At 38.5% G+C, this 18,640-nt stretch overlaps 1 protein-coding gene and 1 long non-coding RNA gene across 2 annotated transcripts in view; both read right to left on the bottom strand.

The window, feature by feature from the left end:
• Window positions 1–18,640, bottom strand: part of lpgat1 (lysophosphatidylglycerol acyltransferase 1) — a 33,315-nt gene that overhangs the window by 5,219 nt on the left and 9,456 nt on the right. Inside the window, exons 3-6 of the mRNA XM_082146725.1 lie at window positions 14,529–14,647; window positions 14,307–14,402; window positions 13,060–13,336; window positions 7,150–7,276 (exon numbers count right to left, since the gene is read on the bottom strand). Of these exons, the coding sequence (XP_082002851.1) occupies window positions 7,150–7,276; window positions 13,060–13,336; window positions 14,307–14,402; window positions 14,529–14,647 (619 nt within the window). The remainder of the gene's footprint in view (window positions 1–7,149; window positions 7,277–13,059; window positions 13,337–14,306; window positions 14,403–14,528; window positions 14,648–18,640) is intronic.
• Window positions 3,047–4,458, bottom strand: LOC309481725. The gene is made up of 2 exons (XR_014200093.1): window positions 4,337–4,458; window positions 3,047–3,585 (listed from the first exon to the last, which is right to left on the bottom strand). It is a non-coding gene; the product is annotated as an uncharacterized lncRNA (long non-coding RNA).

Raw genomic sequence — 18,640 nt, 5'->3', positions numbered from 1 at the left:
CGTCATTTGGGTACTTTCGCCAATAATTCTAGGAACTATGAAAAGGTTCCTCCGGTGTTAAAGCCCCTTATGATAATTTTGGGGACTCACTCCCATATTTAAATGCAGTTATCACTCCTAAAACCCTACAATGTGTACGTAGCCATAGACTAGCATATCTTTCTTTAAGTTCAGAACTCAGAATGGTAACCAAGGTAACATCTAGCCCAGTAGGATGAGATTGTTGCATGAGTCTCTTAGAACAGACTGAAAATAAACAAATCATAATGTTTTGCACTGTATAGCACATAGCTTACATATAGCTTACATTTGAGCTGTTTTCAGATATTATTGCAAAAGAAACAAATTATTTGTTTATTTGTATTCTTAAAGTGTTGTTTTCATCACAAAAACAATTTTATTGCAAGAAAATACGCTTTTTTTGGTGAAGCCCGTGAAAATGTTGAGAGGGCAGGTAAAAAATGTGAACTACCCACAGTACTAAAAGTATTTGTGATTGAACAAAAATAGTCATGTTATACAGTATATCGAGCTACCTCATAAAAATACTTGCACAGATTTAAAAAAAAGAAGGACCTAACCAATATTTCCAAGACAGTTCAAGTAATCACAAACTGTGACGGTAATGTGTTGCGGATTGCGTTACGTTCCCTAGAGGCTCAGTAAGTATTGCTTGAAATGGAGCATCTCCCCCAAACCAATTAAACCTCTCTCTCAGAGATTTGTTAGAGGGGAATTCCAATGACTTTGAAGCACATGGGGTTTGCTCTGTGGATACTGAGTTACTGCACAACTGTGTAATAATAGTAGGCATAAATTCTGCTCACACAGTCTATACAAGTATTGATAATAATAATCATTTTAAGACAAAAGTGATAAAAAAAAAAGTTACTTTTAACTTAAAACAATATCCAAGGCAAAATACCCATAATAGGGCTTTTCACACTGCGCTTAACCCTGGGTTATCATCGTTCTAAGCACTGCTTTTAACCCTGGGTAAAGGAACATTTCACACTTGTAATTTAGAAGTGGTTAGCACCACTTTTTAGTTTTACCGAGGGTTACGAACCCCTGCGTAGGGGTATTTGCGGTGTTAACCCCGCGTTGCAGTGCCAAACTTGTACAGTGTGAAGCGATGCGGCGTTAGAATGTTAAAAGCTTAGCAAAAGACAACCAATCGCGTACAAATTTGTGTGCTTTAGACAGTCAAGGAAACACTTTGCATTGTTTATAAACAGTAAATTCAGCGTTTGAATGGAAAAATGTCCAATGCTGACAGAAAATGCGACAATTTGAGTGAAGAAGAGACGGTTTAATTTTTACCTTTATAGTCCGAAATGCCCATTCAGTATAAACTCAATAGTACAGTCGGCAATACGAGGATGCACAACGCTAGAGCTTTTATGTAAACAGGTCGCGTGCTGCGTTCATACAATCAAAGACACTGACACCGCAAATATGCAAAATAAGAATGTTAACCCAGGGTTTAGGAATGTACAATATTAAACGTCATTAATTGTTAACCCTGGGTAAATTATGATGGCGATGAACCACTATAGATTGAACACGTAATACGCATGTGCATGACATCATCGTTTCCACTTTTCAGAGATTCGTGTTTTTGTGATTTACACAGACCGCACTAGATACAGCACTAGCCTAGAGTACCTTATTGCTTTTATAAAACAGTTACCACACAATACAAATATTAAAGCCGAAAAATATGTATCTATGCAATTTTCATGAAGTAAAATCACAAAGCATTCCTTCCACTGGAAAAAAATAGTCCCTGACCATGAACAGCAACAGAAGTTACATACATTATTTCGCCATTAGATGGCGGCAAAAACTGTCTTTATGAGTGAGTTAGTCAATAGAGAAGACTTTTACATTGAAAGAACTCAAACATGTGACCACAGAGAAGGAACACGCAAAGTGACTAGGGCACGAAAAACCCCTTAACTGTTAAAAGGACAAGATATCGCAGCAGACATTCAAATGGATTTTTTTTATTATGAATATAGGAAAATGCCATGTCTATTGTAAATGCAGGTACACTCGCTTACTCGATCTCTCAAAATACTTTACTCTAACTTCAATGAACAATATCAATGAGATCAAACGTGTTTAAGTTGCTAAGAGTGGTTGCTAGGGGTGTTGTGTAGTGATACATAGAACCGTTGGGTGAAGCGGTCATAGCCGTGTTTTATCGTGAATAAAACACAGCTATTGACCAATCAGAATCAAGGATTGGAACTAACCGTTTTATAAGAAGTTTTACGTTTTTAGTTGAAAACGGTGTAGTGTAAACAGCCCCTTAGACACTATATCACAACTAAAAAGAGGGTTGAGTCCACTTTAAGTACAAGACAATTCACAGACGTATTTCTTTGTTCAATTTGCACACTAAACATGATTGGAGCTCTTAATTTGGAACTCAAAGCACACCAGATTGATAATTAACTTGAAAATGTAAAAAAAATTCTTCACTGGGGGTGGCATGCCACCGGACCACCCTAGAGGGGCTGAGGCTTGTGCGCTAGAGATGTGCAGATCAGCTCTAACGTCAATCCGCTGTTAAAAATAAATCATCCATCCGCCAACCGCTCAAACCTATGATATTCTCTGATTTAGATACCTGCACCTGATCATCACATTACAATTATTCAAATTCTCAGTGTTAAGCATGATGATATAGTAGCATATCACATGGAAGTAGGCTGCTTTTAAATGCATTTATTTAAAATAAAAGTTCTTCTTTGGCAAAGTTACATTTCTTTAATCGCCTAAACACAGGCTTTACTCCCTTCAAACTTGAATTATCATGGTTTCATTACATCATTGTTGGAAAACACTCTTATTAGAATAATTTCTGTTAACGTGTATATTTTAAGTTAAAGCTGTTAAGTTATAAAGCAATCTCATGTAGTGTTTTTCCTTTGTGCTTTATATAATGACCACCAGAAGGTGCTCTAGGCATGTTTTCCTTGATTGCTTTTCCCTGAAGAGAAATACGCTGTTGAAAACGAAAGTAAAAGTGACGCACTTTCATTGCGTTTTACCGTAAAATTAGAGTTCCGTGTCTTACATTAATGATTTATCTGTCATCAAACCGCGGCAATTCATTTGTAATTTTTTATAACTGGGCCCGTCTGAGTCGCGGATCATCAGCAGTATCCGCGGATATAACCGCGCATCACTATCGAATGCTTAGAGAATGGACACAGGCCGGGAACCAGCAACAGAACCGTGTCGGTGGAAAAGGGGTATCGGAGCATGAGACCGTAGTCTATATTTTTGCCAAAATTTGACAGACGACAGCCTCGTAATTCTCTATGCAGGAAAAACCCTGAGAACGTAACATTGGATTAGATTCATTAGGATCGACAAAAATTATTGTATGTAATCATACCTATTATGGAAATGTAGTAAGTCATTATTAATTTATTCCATGAGCAGGATTCTTTGAGAGCACGAGCTGTTGGTAGCTGCGGTCATCAAGTCTAACTAAGGAAATTATACATTGTAGTTTATATAGATTTTAGGAGACAGTGCTAAGAAATGGAGACAAAGCACCAAATACCCCTTTTCCACCAAGGCAGAGCTGGTGCTGGTTCGGAGCCAGAGCCTAGTTTCAAATCGGTTCTTTGTTTTTCCACTGCCAAAGCACCAGCTCCGAACCAGTAAAACTGGTTCTTAAGTAGCACCAAATCATTGCAGGGTCTAGAGAGCCAAGAAAGAACCGCTTGCGTCAGAGGCTGGGGGCGGGGTTACCGTGGCCAACAAGACTGAAGAGAAACTTGTGACCGCCATTTTTAAATAGCAGCTAGTCGAGCTAATAGCAGCTCGATTATAATATCCGTCTATGTAAGTTACGGCGAGCTGCACGAACGCGTTGGATTCGCCGTGTTTGGATGCCGATTTATTTTCGCAAACCCATGAGCATCCATAGTAACGCAACGTCTATTATTGTTGATGCCTTGTTCGAGATGCATCGGAGCAGCGTGGACCGATCAGAGCTGCGGGAGTGTTTGGAGATCATACGACTCCTTGTGCTTTTTGATCGCTTTCGCAGTGCTTTGATTTCATGTGCTGATCGTTCTGCGAGAAGCCGATGCATCTCGAACAAGTCTGGTGTGTTTGTGTTTGGCGCTGCCGCGCTAGCGTTGCTGGGCAACATGATACGTATGCAGTGACGTAAGATATAGCTCTGTTGTGGCTCTCTGGCCGGTGGAAACGCAAACCGGTTCGTCAGTCGAACCAACTCCGAACTGGCAATAGCTCTAGCTCTGAACCAGCACCCGGTTCTTGTTGGTGGAAAAGGGGTAATAGCGACCTTAAACAAAGCATGCAAATGAAGTATCCAGTTATAGGAACCCACCCCAGACTCTAGATTGTTACCAGTCCAAATCCAATAAGCATAATTATTCAAAGAATGGGACAGAGGCTCCAAGAGCCATTAAAGACAAAGGGTGAGAGTCTCAGTAATCTGACTCATTTGACTTACAATAAAGAGAACAGGACAGGCAGGAACCTCTTGCTAAAATCTTTGCTTAACCAAATCATTCATCTGATGTCGTCATCTTCACCTGAAATTAGGGCTGCACGATTATGACAAAAATCATAATTGTCGATTATTCCCTTGAAATTGTAATTGCGATTATTAATTACGATTATCACAATTTACATTGAATGATGTTTTGAATAGTTTGGCCATGGGACCCACATTTCCCCATGGTCATCAAGCTTTGACCCACCTTTTTAGGAATTATATAGGCCTATTATAATACATTTGTTTACACAAAAATTGTTGACACACACATACTGTCCCCCTTTACTTAACATACAAATAAATTGTAAGAATATGACTAATACTGATAAATAAACAGTAGGCCTACGAGGTTAAGCTATTAAATAGCAGTCCCAAACTAGTTTTTGTTAATACAATCTTGGTATGAGCCACCAGAGTCATTTAAAAATATACAAAATAACCAATAAGTGGCATTTTGGGGTTATGGAAACAACAGTTAGGCTACCATGGTGATACACAATACTTACATGAACTGTTAAAGAAACATGGAAGCTGCTCCTGATAAATAGAATGAACATCATACCTGAATGCCGTACCAATAACGTGATTTAATGGTATTTTACTTTTATTTTGTTACTTACCAATTTATGACGTTGCATGCTCGTATTTCTTTTGACTTTATGTGATACAGCGCGCACCGGCGCATTTGCGCGTGCAATTATAGAGTGCACACTACGAGCACAGTATAACGATGACAGGACAAGAAATTTCGTTTTTTTCTGAGGTGAGAGATTTTTTTTCCGTAACAAGTTATGAAAATAACGATAGAATAATGACACTGTACATATAGCCTGACAACATCTCATCTGACCGCAGATACTTAATCTGGACAACGCGTTTTTTTTTTTTTCTAATTTAAAACGTAACGACGTTGCATGCTTGTTTATTTTGCGCTTTATATAGTGAAGCGATATGCAGCGCGCTCGGCGGCATTTGCGCGTGCTATTGAAGAGTGCGCGCTACTGCAGTATAGCGGCTGAGAGGACAGGAAAGTCCGTTTTTCTGAGGTGAGAGACTTTTTATTTCAGCGTACACTTACATCTCTGGTAGTTCCTATTGTGCTGGGTTCTCTGAAGTAGTCATTATTCGCCTCTCACAACGTAACATGCTCTAAATACACCACGCAGTATAATGTAAGCTCTTTTCTTTTTTTTCTTTTTTTATCGCGGCTTTGAACGATTACGTAATCGTGGCATCCGTAATCGTAATCGCGATTAGAAATTCGATTAATTGTGCAGCCCTACCTTAAATGCTAAATATAAAGTACTTCCCCTTCGTTTTTCATGTGATGTTATGCAAGATGTAGGATCAGCAAATCTTAAACAGATTCTTAAATTTGTAATCCCACAGTTACCAAGATAAAGTGTAGTCTGTTCAAGTTTATCAGGCTAATGGTACTATTTATTTCTTTGTGTAGAACTTTATTCTTTTTTTTTTTTTACTTAAAGTCCCTGTAAAGTCAAAATTAAGTATGTGTTCTGAGTTTGTCATACCACCGAAAAATGTGTTATTAGCCACCCAGCCCAATTTTAATGATTAAAAAAGCCGCCAAGTAAATAAAATAAGCTATCAAAATCTCGAAAAAATTAGCAGCAGTCTCAGCTCTCAAACGCTGGGGGCGTGTCCGCTGGCTGCGCTGAAACCACGCCCACTCGCGGGAAATATGACTCGCGCATGTCGGCGCGACGGGAGGATGAAGGCCGAGGCGGACAGCGGGAGATAGTCGGTTCGGCCCCATTCACCAGTAACAGCGGATTATCAGTGAATTCCAGTTCACTGGAAAGTAAACTATCCTGATCTCTACAGAGGCGGGTGTGGTGGTGATCATCAGCTCTCCATCAAGGTAACGTTAGCTCTTCACAAGATTAATCCACCTCTTCTTGATATGATCATTTTTCGGAAATTGAAATAAGGACACCGATCTGTTTTCTAAGTGATTGCATCCAGGAAATACGCATTTACATGACGAAGGTATAGCCAGAGCCGTGGGCATAGTAGCTAGCAAACTGTAGGCTGTCTATAGTAACTCGCGATTGAGCGCCGATAGGCTTAGTGACGCCGTGCGTCATCAAGTAGGGGCCCAATCAAGCTCAGGGGGCCGCAGTGCGTCATCAATCCCCCGTTTTAGCACCGCCCAAAAAATCCGGCTCACAGCAATGGTGAAAAACTGTTTAACGGTCTAACTCCACAATTTAGTACTTCACAGTTCTCAGTCTTTGTAATATGTTTTAGCAATACATTTCTAGCACTTATAATGTGTTTAGAATTTTTTTGTAGAATTGCCTTTACAGGGACTTTAAGTCAAATGTCAATGTGTTCACATGCATTCGACACAGATTATATTTAACACTGCGTTATACTTTGTCCCATCCAGGAATGACGTGTCCAAGTAATTTAGCTGTCCACAATGAAAGCAAAAGTGTTGCACAACCACCACAATTACAGCCACTCAGAACATATTTGATGTTTGAAATCCAGCAATGTGTCAGTGAGATTTTGGACCTTTGAGACCTCATTTACCACCAGATACAATTATAGAATATTATCTTATGTCTTACCTGTAGTGTACGTGTGTGACTGTTGGATCTCTGTAACCAAAAATCCATGTCTGAATGTCCATGGGTCTTGCATTAGGGTAGGCTATGGTCATGTCTATTACCCACTGTAGTCCTTTAGCTTTGTTACCTGAAGGTGGGCAAACAGAGACTCAAGTCACTTCAAGGCCAATTGACATCAAGAAATAAATTAAAAAGCATTTCCTCTTCCCATCCAAACATAATACTTAAATATTGCAGAGGGGAGCATTTTTATCATTTGAAATGGAGTTAAATTTCAGTCTGTTTCTTACAAAAAAACCCTCATATGGCTTCAGAAGGCTTTCAAAAACAGTGCATTTCTGCTTTTGTTGTATGAAAAGTACAGCGTGAAAATACTGCAATACATTTTTTGTGTTCAACAGAACAATGAAAGTCATACGAGTTTGTATTGACATGAGTGAACATTACAACATTTTCATTTGGGGGGGGGGGGGGGGGGGGGGGGGTTAGACTAGGCATTCCAACAGCACAGAGCTACAGAGCTAAACAGGTTTGATAGTCATTGTACCAGTCACAATCCTACCGTATCACAATTGTGTTTAAGCAAGCACCTCAGACATCCTGGTTAAAAATCATGTGGAAAACAGTAACACTTCTGTTATTATATTACAATACATACTAAATAAGATTCATGGCATTGATGGAAGAAAGAGTCAGCAGTTCAAACAAGTTTGACAAAGTTAATAAGGTAACTAGACTGTCTCAAGAGTGAACTGTCTCTTAACTACAGAAGAGCAACACTTGATATTATTTAAACCTTGACCAATTTAATGCACGATTACCATTCGGAACAAGTTACTAAAATTATCAACATAAACTGACTGAACCACTTTTAGTGGTTTTTAGTTTAAGAATTACAGATAGGAAAAACGGTTTGACACGCCCGTTTCCTACCGTCACATACATGTAGCCAATCCCGTCATGAAAGGGACAGGGCTTTTCTCCACTGACTTTCTATGATGTCCAAAATTTTTAGACTGCTATGACTCTGAGATGGCGATCGGGAACATGGTTTGTGTAACATTAGCAACACATTAATAGCTGTTTGATAACGTAGTCAAGCCAAAGGCTAATCATATCAATTACCGTTATGTGTCAGACGGTGTAGAAAGCGATACATAGAACGCATCACTTTGTGATTTGGGTGCCCTATGGACCTGATATTGTTCTAATTGTTGTTGTTTTTTTGTTTGTTTTTTAGATCACAAGAAAGAAAGAAAAATCATGCTTGCACTTGTCTATTTAATGGCCGTGAATTCTGACCTTCAATCTGTTTTTTTGTTTTTTAAGGGATTCAAACATGTCATAAAATAATCCCATGCAACTCGTCCCGTAAGTGTTCTAAAAGGTAAAGGTAGGGTTTGCCGAGAAATAAACCGAAAATGTAATCTAGTATAATTAGGGGGAAATCTTTGCTTGTTGCACTGCTGTTCACATTCATGCGAGTGCACAGCAGTTCATGCCGGCGTGCACATTAAAAGCACACAAGCAAATCTTGAGAGGTCAAGACAAATAAAATTACATGAAACACAAGGCCAAAAAGCCATAACTCTTTACGAGGCTATAAAGCGTGCAAAAAACGGCTCCCTTTATAAATCACTAAAAAGCGGTCACTCACTTCAATTCATCACGATCTCACGAAGTTCCGTTATAATCAATGAAGCTTTCTGCACTTCAGACTGAATGTCTTATTTACATCATGTCTACACTTTGTTTGATACAAGATGATGATTTGCTTGCGCAAAGAACTCGGCACTGAACAAAAGCTACAGCATTTCGAGCGATGAGTGGATTCTAACTTAAACATCTGATTCGACATTGCGTTCAAGAAATCAACAGATTGTCTGAGATTGGCTACATTGCTCAATGCTGCAAAACACAATGTATATAGAAATCTTTGACGGTCTCCAGAGCACAAACACGCACTGGAGCTAGGGGTGTGTGATATTGACAAAAAATTCTCTCTCAATATTTTCTGGGATTTTCTCGATAACGATTAATAGACGACATTTTGCTGAGTGTGTTTATTGTGTTGGTACTTCGGCAGGTTTAGGACTGTTGTGGACAGCCGACTCCTAAAGTTTTTGACATTCTTCATACTCTGTGTGGTGGTCAGTTCACAGCAGTGACAGAAATTATTTGTTACAATGTTTCAATTGATCTTTACCTAATATGGGCATTTTTATCTTTATAAAGCCATTTTTTAAACCTAATAATAAGCATACATCATATTTTGTGTCAATTTCATAAATTTAATCAAATTCAATTATAAAAATAAGACACAATACGGATGTTATCAATCAAATGAAATCAGTATCAACAAAAATCATCTTTGTCAAATGTGAAATTGAAACTGCCAGTAGGTGGCAGCAAGTCACTGTTAATGAGCGAATCATTGAGATTCAACCAATTCATTCAAACGGCTGATTCATTCAAGGAAAGAAGCGTTTGACTATCTTAAAGGAGAACTCTGTAACTCTAGCGAACTCTAGTCACTTCTTCGCTGATTTTCCCTTTTGTTGTCGCATGTTTTCCCCACGAGCTCCCCCTACAGCTGTGGGGGGGCGTATATTTCACAACACAGTCGTAAAAAACACACTTGCGGCGGCCTCCTCCCCCTCTCTACCGCTGCTCATGTGCGTTTGTTTTGATCGGAGCAAGCCAACTGTATCGCGTGGAACTATGTCTACCGAGGTGGGTCATCTGGTAATACATCATACATGCGTGTGTGTTTATGTCGAATTGCCGTAAAGCAATTTGTGTTTCGCGCTCGTTCTCGTTCTCGTTCTCGCTTCTCACGAGACTTCCAATTTCACTTTGCCGGGACGGCAGTGCGCAAGTTGCAAGGTTGGTTTTCCGCCTGGGAACGCTGGGGGGAGCGGGGAAAGTCACCAATATCACCAGAACAGGTTGTTTAACCATCCAAATGATTTCTAGACAGTTTTATTAAGTTAAAAAAGTTACCAAGTTCTCCTTTAATCTATCCTAGTCAACTGATTCGTTCAAAAAGCTGATTCACTCAGTAAGGAAACACCACTGTGTGTGGCTTTGTTTTGAACCATTTTCATTGGCGAAATAGAGCAAAAACAGGCAATATGGAGTCTAAAATCACTTAATATTAACTTCTTGTGTATTAAACTTGTATAACATCAATATCACATTTGTTATCATCCTGATATTTGGAGACAAACTGCACTCTTGTGATATTTATTACAAAATTATATAAATAAAGACTAAATCACGCAGTGAAAGCGTGCACTCTAAATACGGACCCGCACTAGTCTAATCTACAAGACTACATCACGTAGAGTATGCATGCACTCTCTGGGTGTGTGTGAGGGATAGGCTATACTCGATAATGTCAAATAGCACATCGTTAAAACAACAATTACGATATTATCGCAGACGATATATATCGTACACCCCTAACTGGAGAGTTTGCCAAATATGTTTCGCCAATATAGGATGGGGCCACCTGCTTGTAAACATGACTCTGCATAATTCACTCTTTCTCTTCTTCTGAATCAGTTTCTGGTTCAAACATGTATGGCTGAATTAAACCAATATTTCCACTTGCCATTGTGTAGCGTTTACTTCAGTTGACCAAGTGGATCAGGTAGTCCGAAGCCGAACTTGTGTGATTGAGTGGAGGCTGGGACTAATTTGCATATTATTAGGTCCGCCCAGACAGAATCATATGGCGCTTTTCCACTGCATGGTACGGCTCGGTTCGGCTCGGCGCGGAACGGTTCGGCTCGCTTCGCTTTTCCACTGCGTGGTACGACTCGATTTGGTACGGCACGGTTCGGTTCGTTTTAGCTCGGTTGCTTTTCCACTGCAGTTAGTACCGCTTCAAAGTGGGTGGGACTGATCGTTATAGTTGCCATCTCTACTGCCATGACATCATCCTATTAAATGCGAATTTTTCATTCCGTGTTTCCCCATCCGCTCCTCGGCAACCAACGAGAGGAACGTCTGCACCTCGTCCACTGACCACGATTCAGCCATTTCTTTTTTTTAAGCAAATACTTTTAAAACAGGCGCTACAGCGTTGGCTGTTGTTTACTGGCTATTTAAATCTAGCGGGTTTAGTGTCTCGTGTCGTAAATACAATGACGCTGGTAGTGATGATTCTGTCTGACCAATCAGTGATCTGCAGTGTTTTCACGTCACATTTTAGTATCGGTACGGTACACTTGGAACCTCAACAGAGGTGGTACCATTTAAAGCGAGCCGTACCGTACCATGCAGTGGAAAAGCGCCAAAAGAATACAAAGGCCTTCAATATAGAATAACTACCAGATATTTAACATAAAAAAACAATCAAACATCTACTAATTACATATACTTTATAAATCAGTTTTGTTATTGTTAACCAAAACTATTAAAACGTTTTTGTTCATTCAAAAAAGCTGAAACAAAAATATTTGCTTAAAACTAACTGAAATAAAATAAGTTTAAGTACTACAATTAGCTGACTAAAACTAAAACTGAGAAAAGCTAAATAGGAATATAAAAATACTAATAGAAGAGAACATAAAATTCATGAAAAAATTAAATGAAAACTGAAAAATTTAAAATAAAAGCTTCTTCAAAATATGAATAAACACTAAAATGGTATACAATACTAAAATAACACTACTATATAATAGGAGATCAATTTCAATCAACAGAGAGTTTAACATGCTAAAGCATCCCACCAAGCTGCTGCTAAAAATAATATAGCTGGAAGAAAACAAACAGAACAAATTTAAACTAGTCCCTCTTAATAAGCAGTTAAAGCACACAGTGACCATTATCTCTTTAAAAATCTCTGAAATTGCTAGTCAGTGGTCCAGTTAACTTCCTCTTCCTATAGTTACAGGAGGATTGATTAAAATTAAAAAAGAATATTAAAAATGTGTATTCTGTGTGGGCATGTCCTCTGATGTGTTCTGAAAGACTGTGATAGCTGTCTCCACATATTTACTAAGACAACACTGGCAATTATTTTGTTTAACCAGCCTTTAGTGTTTCTTCATTTTGAACCCTTGCCTGTCAGAATCAAACATCTCCATTAGTTAAGTCCTCCATTAAGCAGAGCAAATATATATGGTGTACGGTGGACATTCCAGACAAAATGGAAGAAAGATCCACCCAGCAAGATAGTTCAAGCATGTACTTACTAGGTGTGGCCGGGAAATGTTGACACAGTGTAGTAATACAACATGAATTACTTGATTTTATCAGCCCGATCAAATAAAAGAAAAATCGCCACCAAATGTTTGTCTTTTTTAAAATTTTGATAATCAATTAATCCAACTCTCTGCCATTCATAAATCCTCTCCCGTGGCCTCATGTAGTGTCCATCACACTTCAGAATCTCACGGGAAGTAGTAGGTCATCTAGGGACATTTCACCTACTGTTTTTCAAATACTATGTATTCGGACACTACTCCTTTGGCCTCCTTTTTCAGCAAACTATATAGTAGGGAAGTATTCGATTATTGACCAACGAAAAAAATAAAAAATAAATGGTGAATGAACAATCATATTAAGCGGCGTTGTCATACTAGCCATTAGAATCTGCTCTAGGGAATCTTGTTTTGTTTGAAAAAATTTACGGGAATTGGGGAAAATCGGACACAGTGTTACATTTCACTATAACTGATGCATTTACATAATATCATTGATTATGCCAATGTGTCATTTTGGCCCTAGAAGATGCCATAAAACAGATATTATCACTGCAGTTTAAAAAAAGGCAAAGGATGAACTGCTATTTGGTAATTCAAACACGGATCATCGGAAATATAGTGGAAGAACCATATCTGTTTAAACTTAAAAAATAAATGAAAAACATAAATAAAGGTTATGGATTGTGTTCCTTACTTTGAACTGGTGGACTTCCTTCTGTTCCCAGTATGCCGTTTTCCTGCTGGGGTCCTAAGGTCTTCAGGATAATCTGTGTGGCCCCCAGCCGAGGCAGTGTTACGTGAGTCAAGTAGGGCAAGTCATTCTTTTTGGCAAATGACTGGCTTGTCTCTCGTCTCTTTCTCAGGAAGCCGCCCTCAGGAAACAGCACAATCCACTTCCTGTCTCTGTTGTAGTAATACTTGTCTAGGTGATCCTTCAGGTAAATTAGCTGCTTTTCTCGATATGCTTTGCCCTGTTGGTAATGCACAAAACTTGTCAATTTTGACTAAATGTCTCCTTGCACTAACAGCTATTTAGTTTGTTAGCCCCGCTACTTCAACAAATGTACTGAGAGTGCAGACAAAAGACCTAGCTAGGGTTGTCAAACGTACTACCGGTACCAGTCGCTACAAAAAAAATTAAACAATAATTGACAGAACAAGCATTTCTGCAGTACAGGTAATAACGAGTACTGGGAATATTTGGCCCCGGCCAGTAGACCCTGCTTTCAACGCACTCATTCGTGTTTGTTTTGCACGCTCTCTGAGCGTCAAAGGTTTCTATGTACAACGTGTTTTTACAAGCGTCGAGCATCGTAGCCAATCACAATCATATCTGTTGAGTACGTGAACACAATGGCCAATCAGAGGTGCAAGTCAGTAAGTTATTCAGAATCCACTTAACTGCTGAAAAGTGTAAACAATGCAAATAAGAGATTCACTGTACAATTAAAACAGCTTTTGCAGAAGAGAGTGCAGAACTCAGTGAGTTTGCGCTTTAGAGATTGACAGTCTTAGTGTTTATAAAGGAAGCTCTTCTTGCTCTTCTGCTTCCTGTTTATTACACATTCACAACCTGATTACAAGTTTAGTTTTTCATACTGCTAAGTACACAGCAAAGTTTCTAGATTGACAACCGTATTTAAATGCAGTTGAATCAGAAACTGCAATGATTGACAGTGATAACCAACAGACAAGACAAAACATTAAAAAAATATATATATATATATATTAAGTACCCAATTCAACAGTTTTTGCTCTGGTTCTGAATTTGGTACAGAGAGCCGCAAACTTTTCCTGGTATTGGCACAGACTACTGAAAATGTGGTACCATGACAACCCTGGAGCTAACTAAAAATTACAATAATCAACTCATATCAACTTTATCCATGTTCATTTATGTTACAAAACATCCATATTTACTTTTAAGGGAACAGGTCTTACCTGCCTGATGAAGAAATCTCCATGAATCAGGGACACAACCCCAAAATTTGTATACTTAAAAACATGGTCCATCAACCACATCATCTTTCGTACAACCTGGATAAGAACATTGATTAGTTTTGTTGCCTGATTAAAATCTGGAATATTTTCAGTGCGACAAACCTTAAATATAAGGTCTGAGCAGAACAGTACTAAGTCTAAAGCAACCAGAGGTGTGCTTACCGTGCCCTTGTCCTGCAAGCACATCATTAGGGTGCACACGTCTCCTGTGGCTTGATGGTTGACTATGACCATGGCTTCATCTTCAGTCATTGGTCTCACATCGTCACCCCATTCTGTCACTAAAAATACCACAAAAAAACAGACACATTACTCAGACTGTCAGAAAACCTTAAGTGTTACCGAAAAAGAATATCTAAAATATTCATACACGTCATTGATATACACGTCATTGAAAAGTTTGTGATCAGTTCAAATGTTTGTTTTTTTAATGTTTTGAAACAAGTCTTTTATACTCACCAATAGAATAGCACGATTAATTGTTAAAAGATCTAGATTTAAACACCAACACAATCTCATTTCTAAATGACAGTGATTTAGCTATGTTTATTAAACCTTTGTCAAAATCACACCGGAACATTTAAAGATTTAAATCGGAGTTTGTGTTGCCGCAGACACAGAGAAAGCAGTTAAGGCTATCTAGGTATGGAAACACTGTACCGTTATTTCCGTGTTACAAATATTCACATCATCACAGAAGTACTGGGATAAAAGTTTATAGTTTGGATATAAACACTGATGTCTAAGGAAGCGATCAAAATGGAGTAGCCTAAATCATGCTGATTGATTATCATCAATATTGAAAACAGTTGTGCTGTTTAATATTTTTGTGGAAACCGTGATACTTTTTTTCAGGATTCTTTGATGAGCAGAAATTCAAAAGAACAGCATTTATTTAAAATTAGTAATAAAAAAAGCACCTGTGAAAAAAAAAAGAAAGAAAAAGGGTGTACTGACCCCCCCCCCCAAAACTTCTTATACAATTATATAAAAAATTATATTTTAATTCACATTTATTTACTATTTAATAATATGTACAATAAAAGTTATTAAAGAATTTAAATGTGTTTATTTTGGTGTGTGTGTATATAAAAAAAAAAATCAAGCCAACATCACATTACAAAGGAAAGCTATACATGTTAATGAAGACACAAGATGCACTTTGTTACTGTGTTACTCCCCTCCACTTCAGTTTTGTACTATGCCCTTGACGGCGGGTTTAAAACAACTCTAAGAAGAGCAGGAAACCCAACGGATCTCTCTGAGAGTTCATGCTGAGTCTTGGCACGGCTGACACTCTCTGCTGTTAGCAGCAAGTCAAAGATCACAAACAAAATAAGTCATTACAGCAGCTCCACCGTATCAAGCTCAGGGGTTGAGGGCACCTGACACGACGAGTTACGGGGCATCCATGTTTGCTAAAAGATACAACCAGTCCTATCAACAACGAGTATTTGCTTACAGACTTCAGGACACGCGGGCTGGTAGGACTTCACAATGGGACATTGTAGATCACAAAAACCTCTGTGAACACCTCTAAGAATGATCACAGACTTTCTACGAGGAAATCAGATACCAAACAAGTGAAAAAATTTGAAGATTTTTTATTTCTTGTTAAACACGTTATTTGTTTTCCGTGTTTGAAGCTGCTTTTGATTTTCATAGATGACTGATTTGTGCCGTGTTTGGACCTAAAGACTGTTATTAGTAGGGGTGTAACGATACACGTATTCGTATTGAACCGTTCGGTACGAGGCTTTCGGTTCGGTTTTCGGTACGCATTTTCAAACCGAACCGTTGGACGATTTTTCCTGCCGACCAAAATTTCGTTATTTCAAATGTAGGCGTGTTGCGCGTGGCAAGCGTGCTCAATGTAAGAGACGCCGGCGCGACCACAACATTGCCCAACATCAAATGGCAAACGTAATGCAAGCGGAACGAAACTGCTCGTTATTGTGTGGTTGAAGGACCGTTTATCAGTTTGGACCAGTGCAGCGCGAGCCGATCGTAATCATGCGACACTGTTACTACACAGCGCTAATAAGAGATCCAGTAAAGAAAGCATTTGAATTCGCCACAGAAATAATAACATCGCTGCGAGATCTAGTGAGAAACAGTCACATTTCTCCGTTATTAACGGATCAAACAGCGCTGACGTGGAAACCTGGAAGAAACATTGTGCCATGAATGAACTATCCAGTGTCCACAGATCAGCAACACTCACCATGGATTTACTGTAGTAACACTAACTGCAACCATGGAAGTTTGGCAGGAATAGTAGGCTATAATGCCTTCAAGTAACATTACGTCGGTTTTATTTTGACATTATGAATACAATTGCTGCCCTCAAATGTTAATCTGAACTAAAATAAACCTGTTTATAACTACTACATTACATAAATTTTTTTCCAAGGAGCTGTTTTGTTTTATATGTTCCTTCCTAAGAAGAGTCAACTATAGCTCCAGAATTGCTCAAAGTAAAAAAATATCATACTTTATGATGTTAGTTTTAATAAAAAAAAAGAATAAAAAAAATTAAATCAAGGAAATTTCTCTAGCATTTCTTTCTTTTTGCTGTATTAAAAACGTACAGAACCGAACCATGACACAAGTGTATCGTATCGAACCGTGAATTTTGTGAACCGTTACACCCCTAGTTATTAGGCTTATATAATTTTAGTGATATTATTATTTTTTTAAATTGTGTGTTATTAGTGAATAAACAAAAATCAGCATACCGCTGCTCCCCAAAAATATTTATTGATTAAAATAAGCAACGTTTTGATTGTTTTTCATAATATTATTTGTCCACAGTGGCACTATCGTTTTGCTTTTTTATAGAAATAAAACAAAAACAAAAAAACATTCAGTTCAGTTGGACAACGGACACTACAATGATAAACTGAAGTTGGGGTGGATGATTTCCTGACCATCATGACTCACTGTTGCCAAATAAAACGGTTTTACTTTCCTGAAGAGTTTAAGGTTTCAAAGTCACAAGATTGCATACATCACTGTTTTACAACATCATCATGTCATCCAATGAGAGAGCTAAAGAGATTGTGCTATCCATTAGACAATATTGTCTGGCATTTATTAACGCTTACAACTTCAAGCCAACAGTGATTATACCAACAAGCCGCTTGCTACTTCCACAAGACACAGCAAATGTAATTTAGGAGAAAATCTTGGACCTTAGACAGATCACACCATTGAGCTGCATCAGGCCCCTCATAATTTCATTTGCAACCAGTTAGTACAAGACTCAGATGAACAAGGACAAAACAACGCCATTGCTGTGTAGTCTATTCAACGAAGCGGGGTAGGATGTGATGAACCGATTTGACTTTCTCACATCAGCAAAACAACTGATGCAAATCTGCATTTCTGAAAACAATATAAAACATCCCTCCCAGTTTTTTTTTGCATGTAATACAGGAACTTGGTCATGGACATGGGGAAAACTCATGCAAACACAATGCAAAGAGTTTTTCTTTCCTTGTTAACTTTGGAATCATCAATAGTGAAAGTAAAATAGGACAGAACAATAGAAAAAAAAAAATCAATTGGACAATAATTAAAATGCAGATATTGCAGGACAGAGAGAGAACTTCAGTTTTATAAAGTGGCCGCCATCATCCCCATTTATTTAATCGTATCTTGCTCGTATGAGCTGTGCTGCTATTTGCGGGTGTCATTTCAAATCAGAAAATGTCAAACCAAATCACAGTAGTGGCTAGTTTGACTGCAACTTTTAGTTGGTTGCTGTACTGTTGGTTTCTAGTATGAGTTCCAGCTCAACTTCTGTATCAAACTGTATCAGCTGGTGATTCCCACCCGGCCTCCACTCCAACTGGTAGATGTAAATAGCGCTGCTGCTCATTTGCATCAAGCTGCTCAACTCTGTCACATCACCAATAGTCACTGTCACTCATGTCACTAGAAATTAGTAACTCTCATTGACAATAAATTACTTTAGGTTGTTTTGTTGCTGCTAATCATTATGTGAATGCCACTTCAATAGAGAATTGCACATTCTGTCGTTATTTACTGAACACAGAACACAATTTTGCATTCCACAGTGCTGTTTTTCTATATAAGCATGCGCTAGGATCAGGGGTTCTCAACTCTGGCCCTTGAAGTCCATTTTCCTGCAGAATTCAGCTCCAATTAAGGGTCTCTCATAAGGGTTTTTGGGGCCGATCACCAATTACCGAACACTGGAAGCAGTATTGGCCGATACCGATCACCGAAATAAATAATAGGCTACTATA

The sequence above is a fragment of the Leuciscus leuciscus genome (genome assembly GCF_965113295.1).
Source record: "Leuciscus leuciscus genome assembly, chromosome: 19".
Classification (NCBI taxonomy): Eukaryota; Metazoa; Chordata; class Actinopteri; order Cypriniformes; family Leuciscidae; genus Leuciscus; species Leuciscus leuciscus.
Note: the sequence above shows the minus strand (reverse complement) of the source record. Positions and strands in the feature narration are given on the sequence as shown.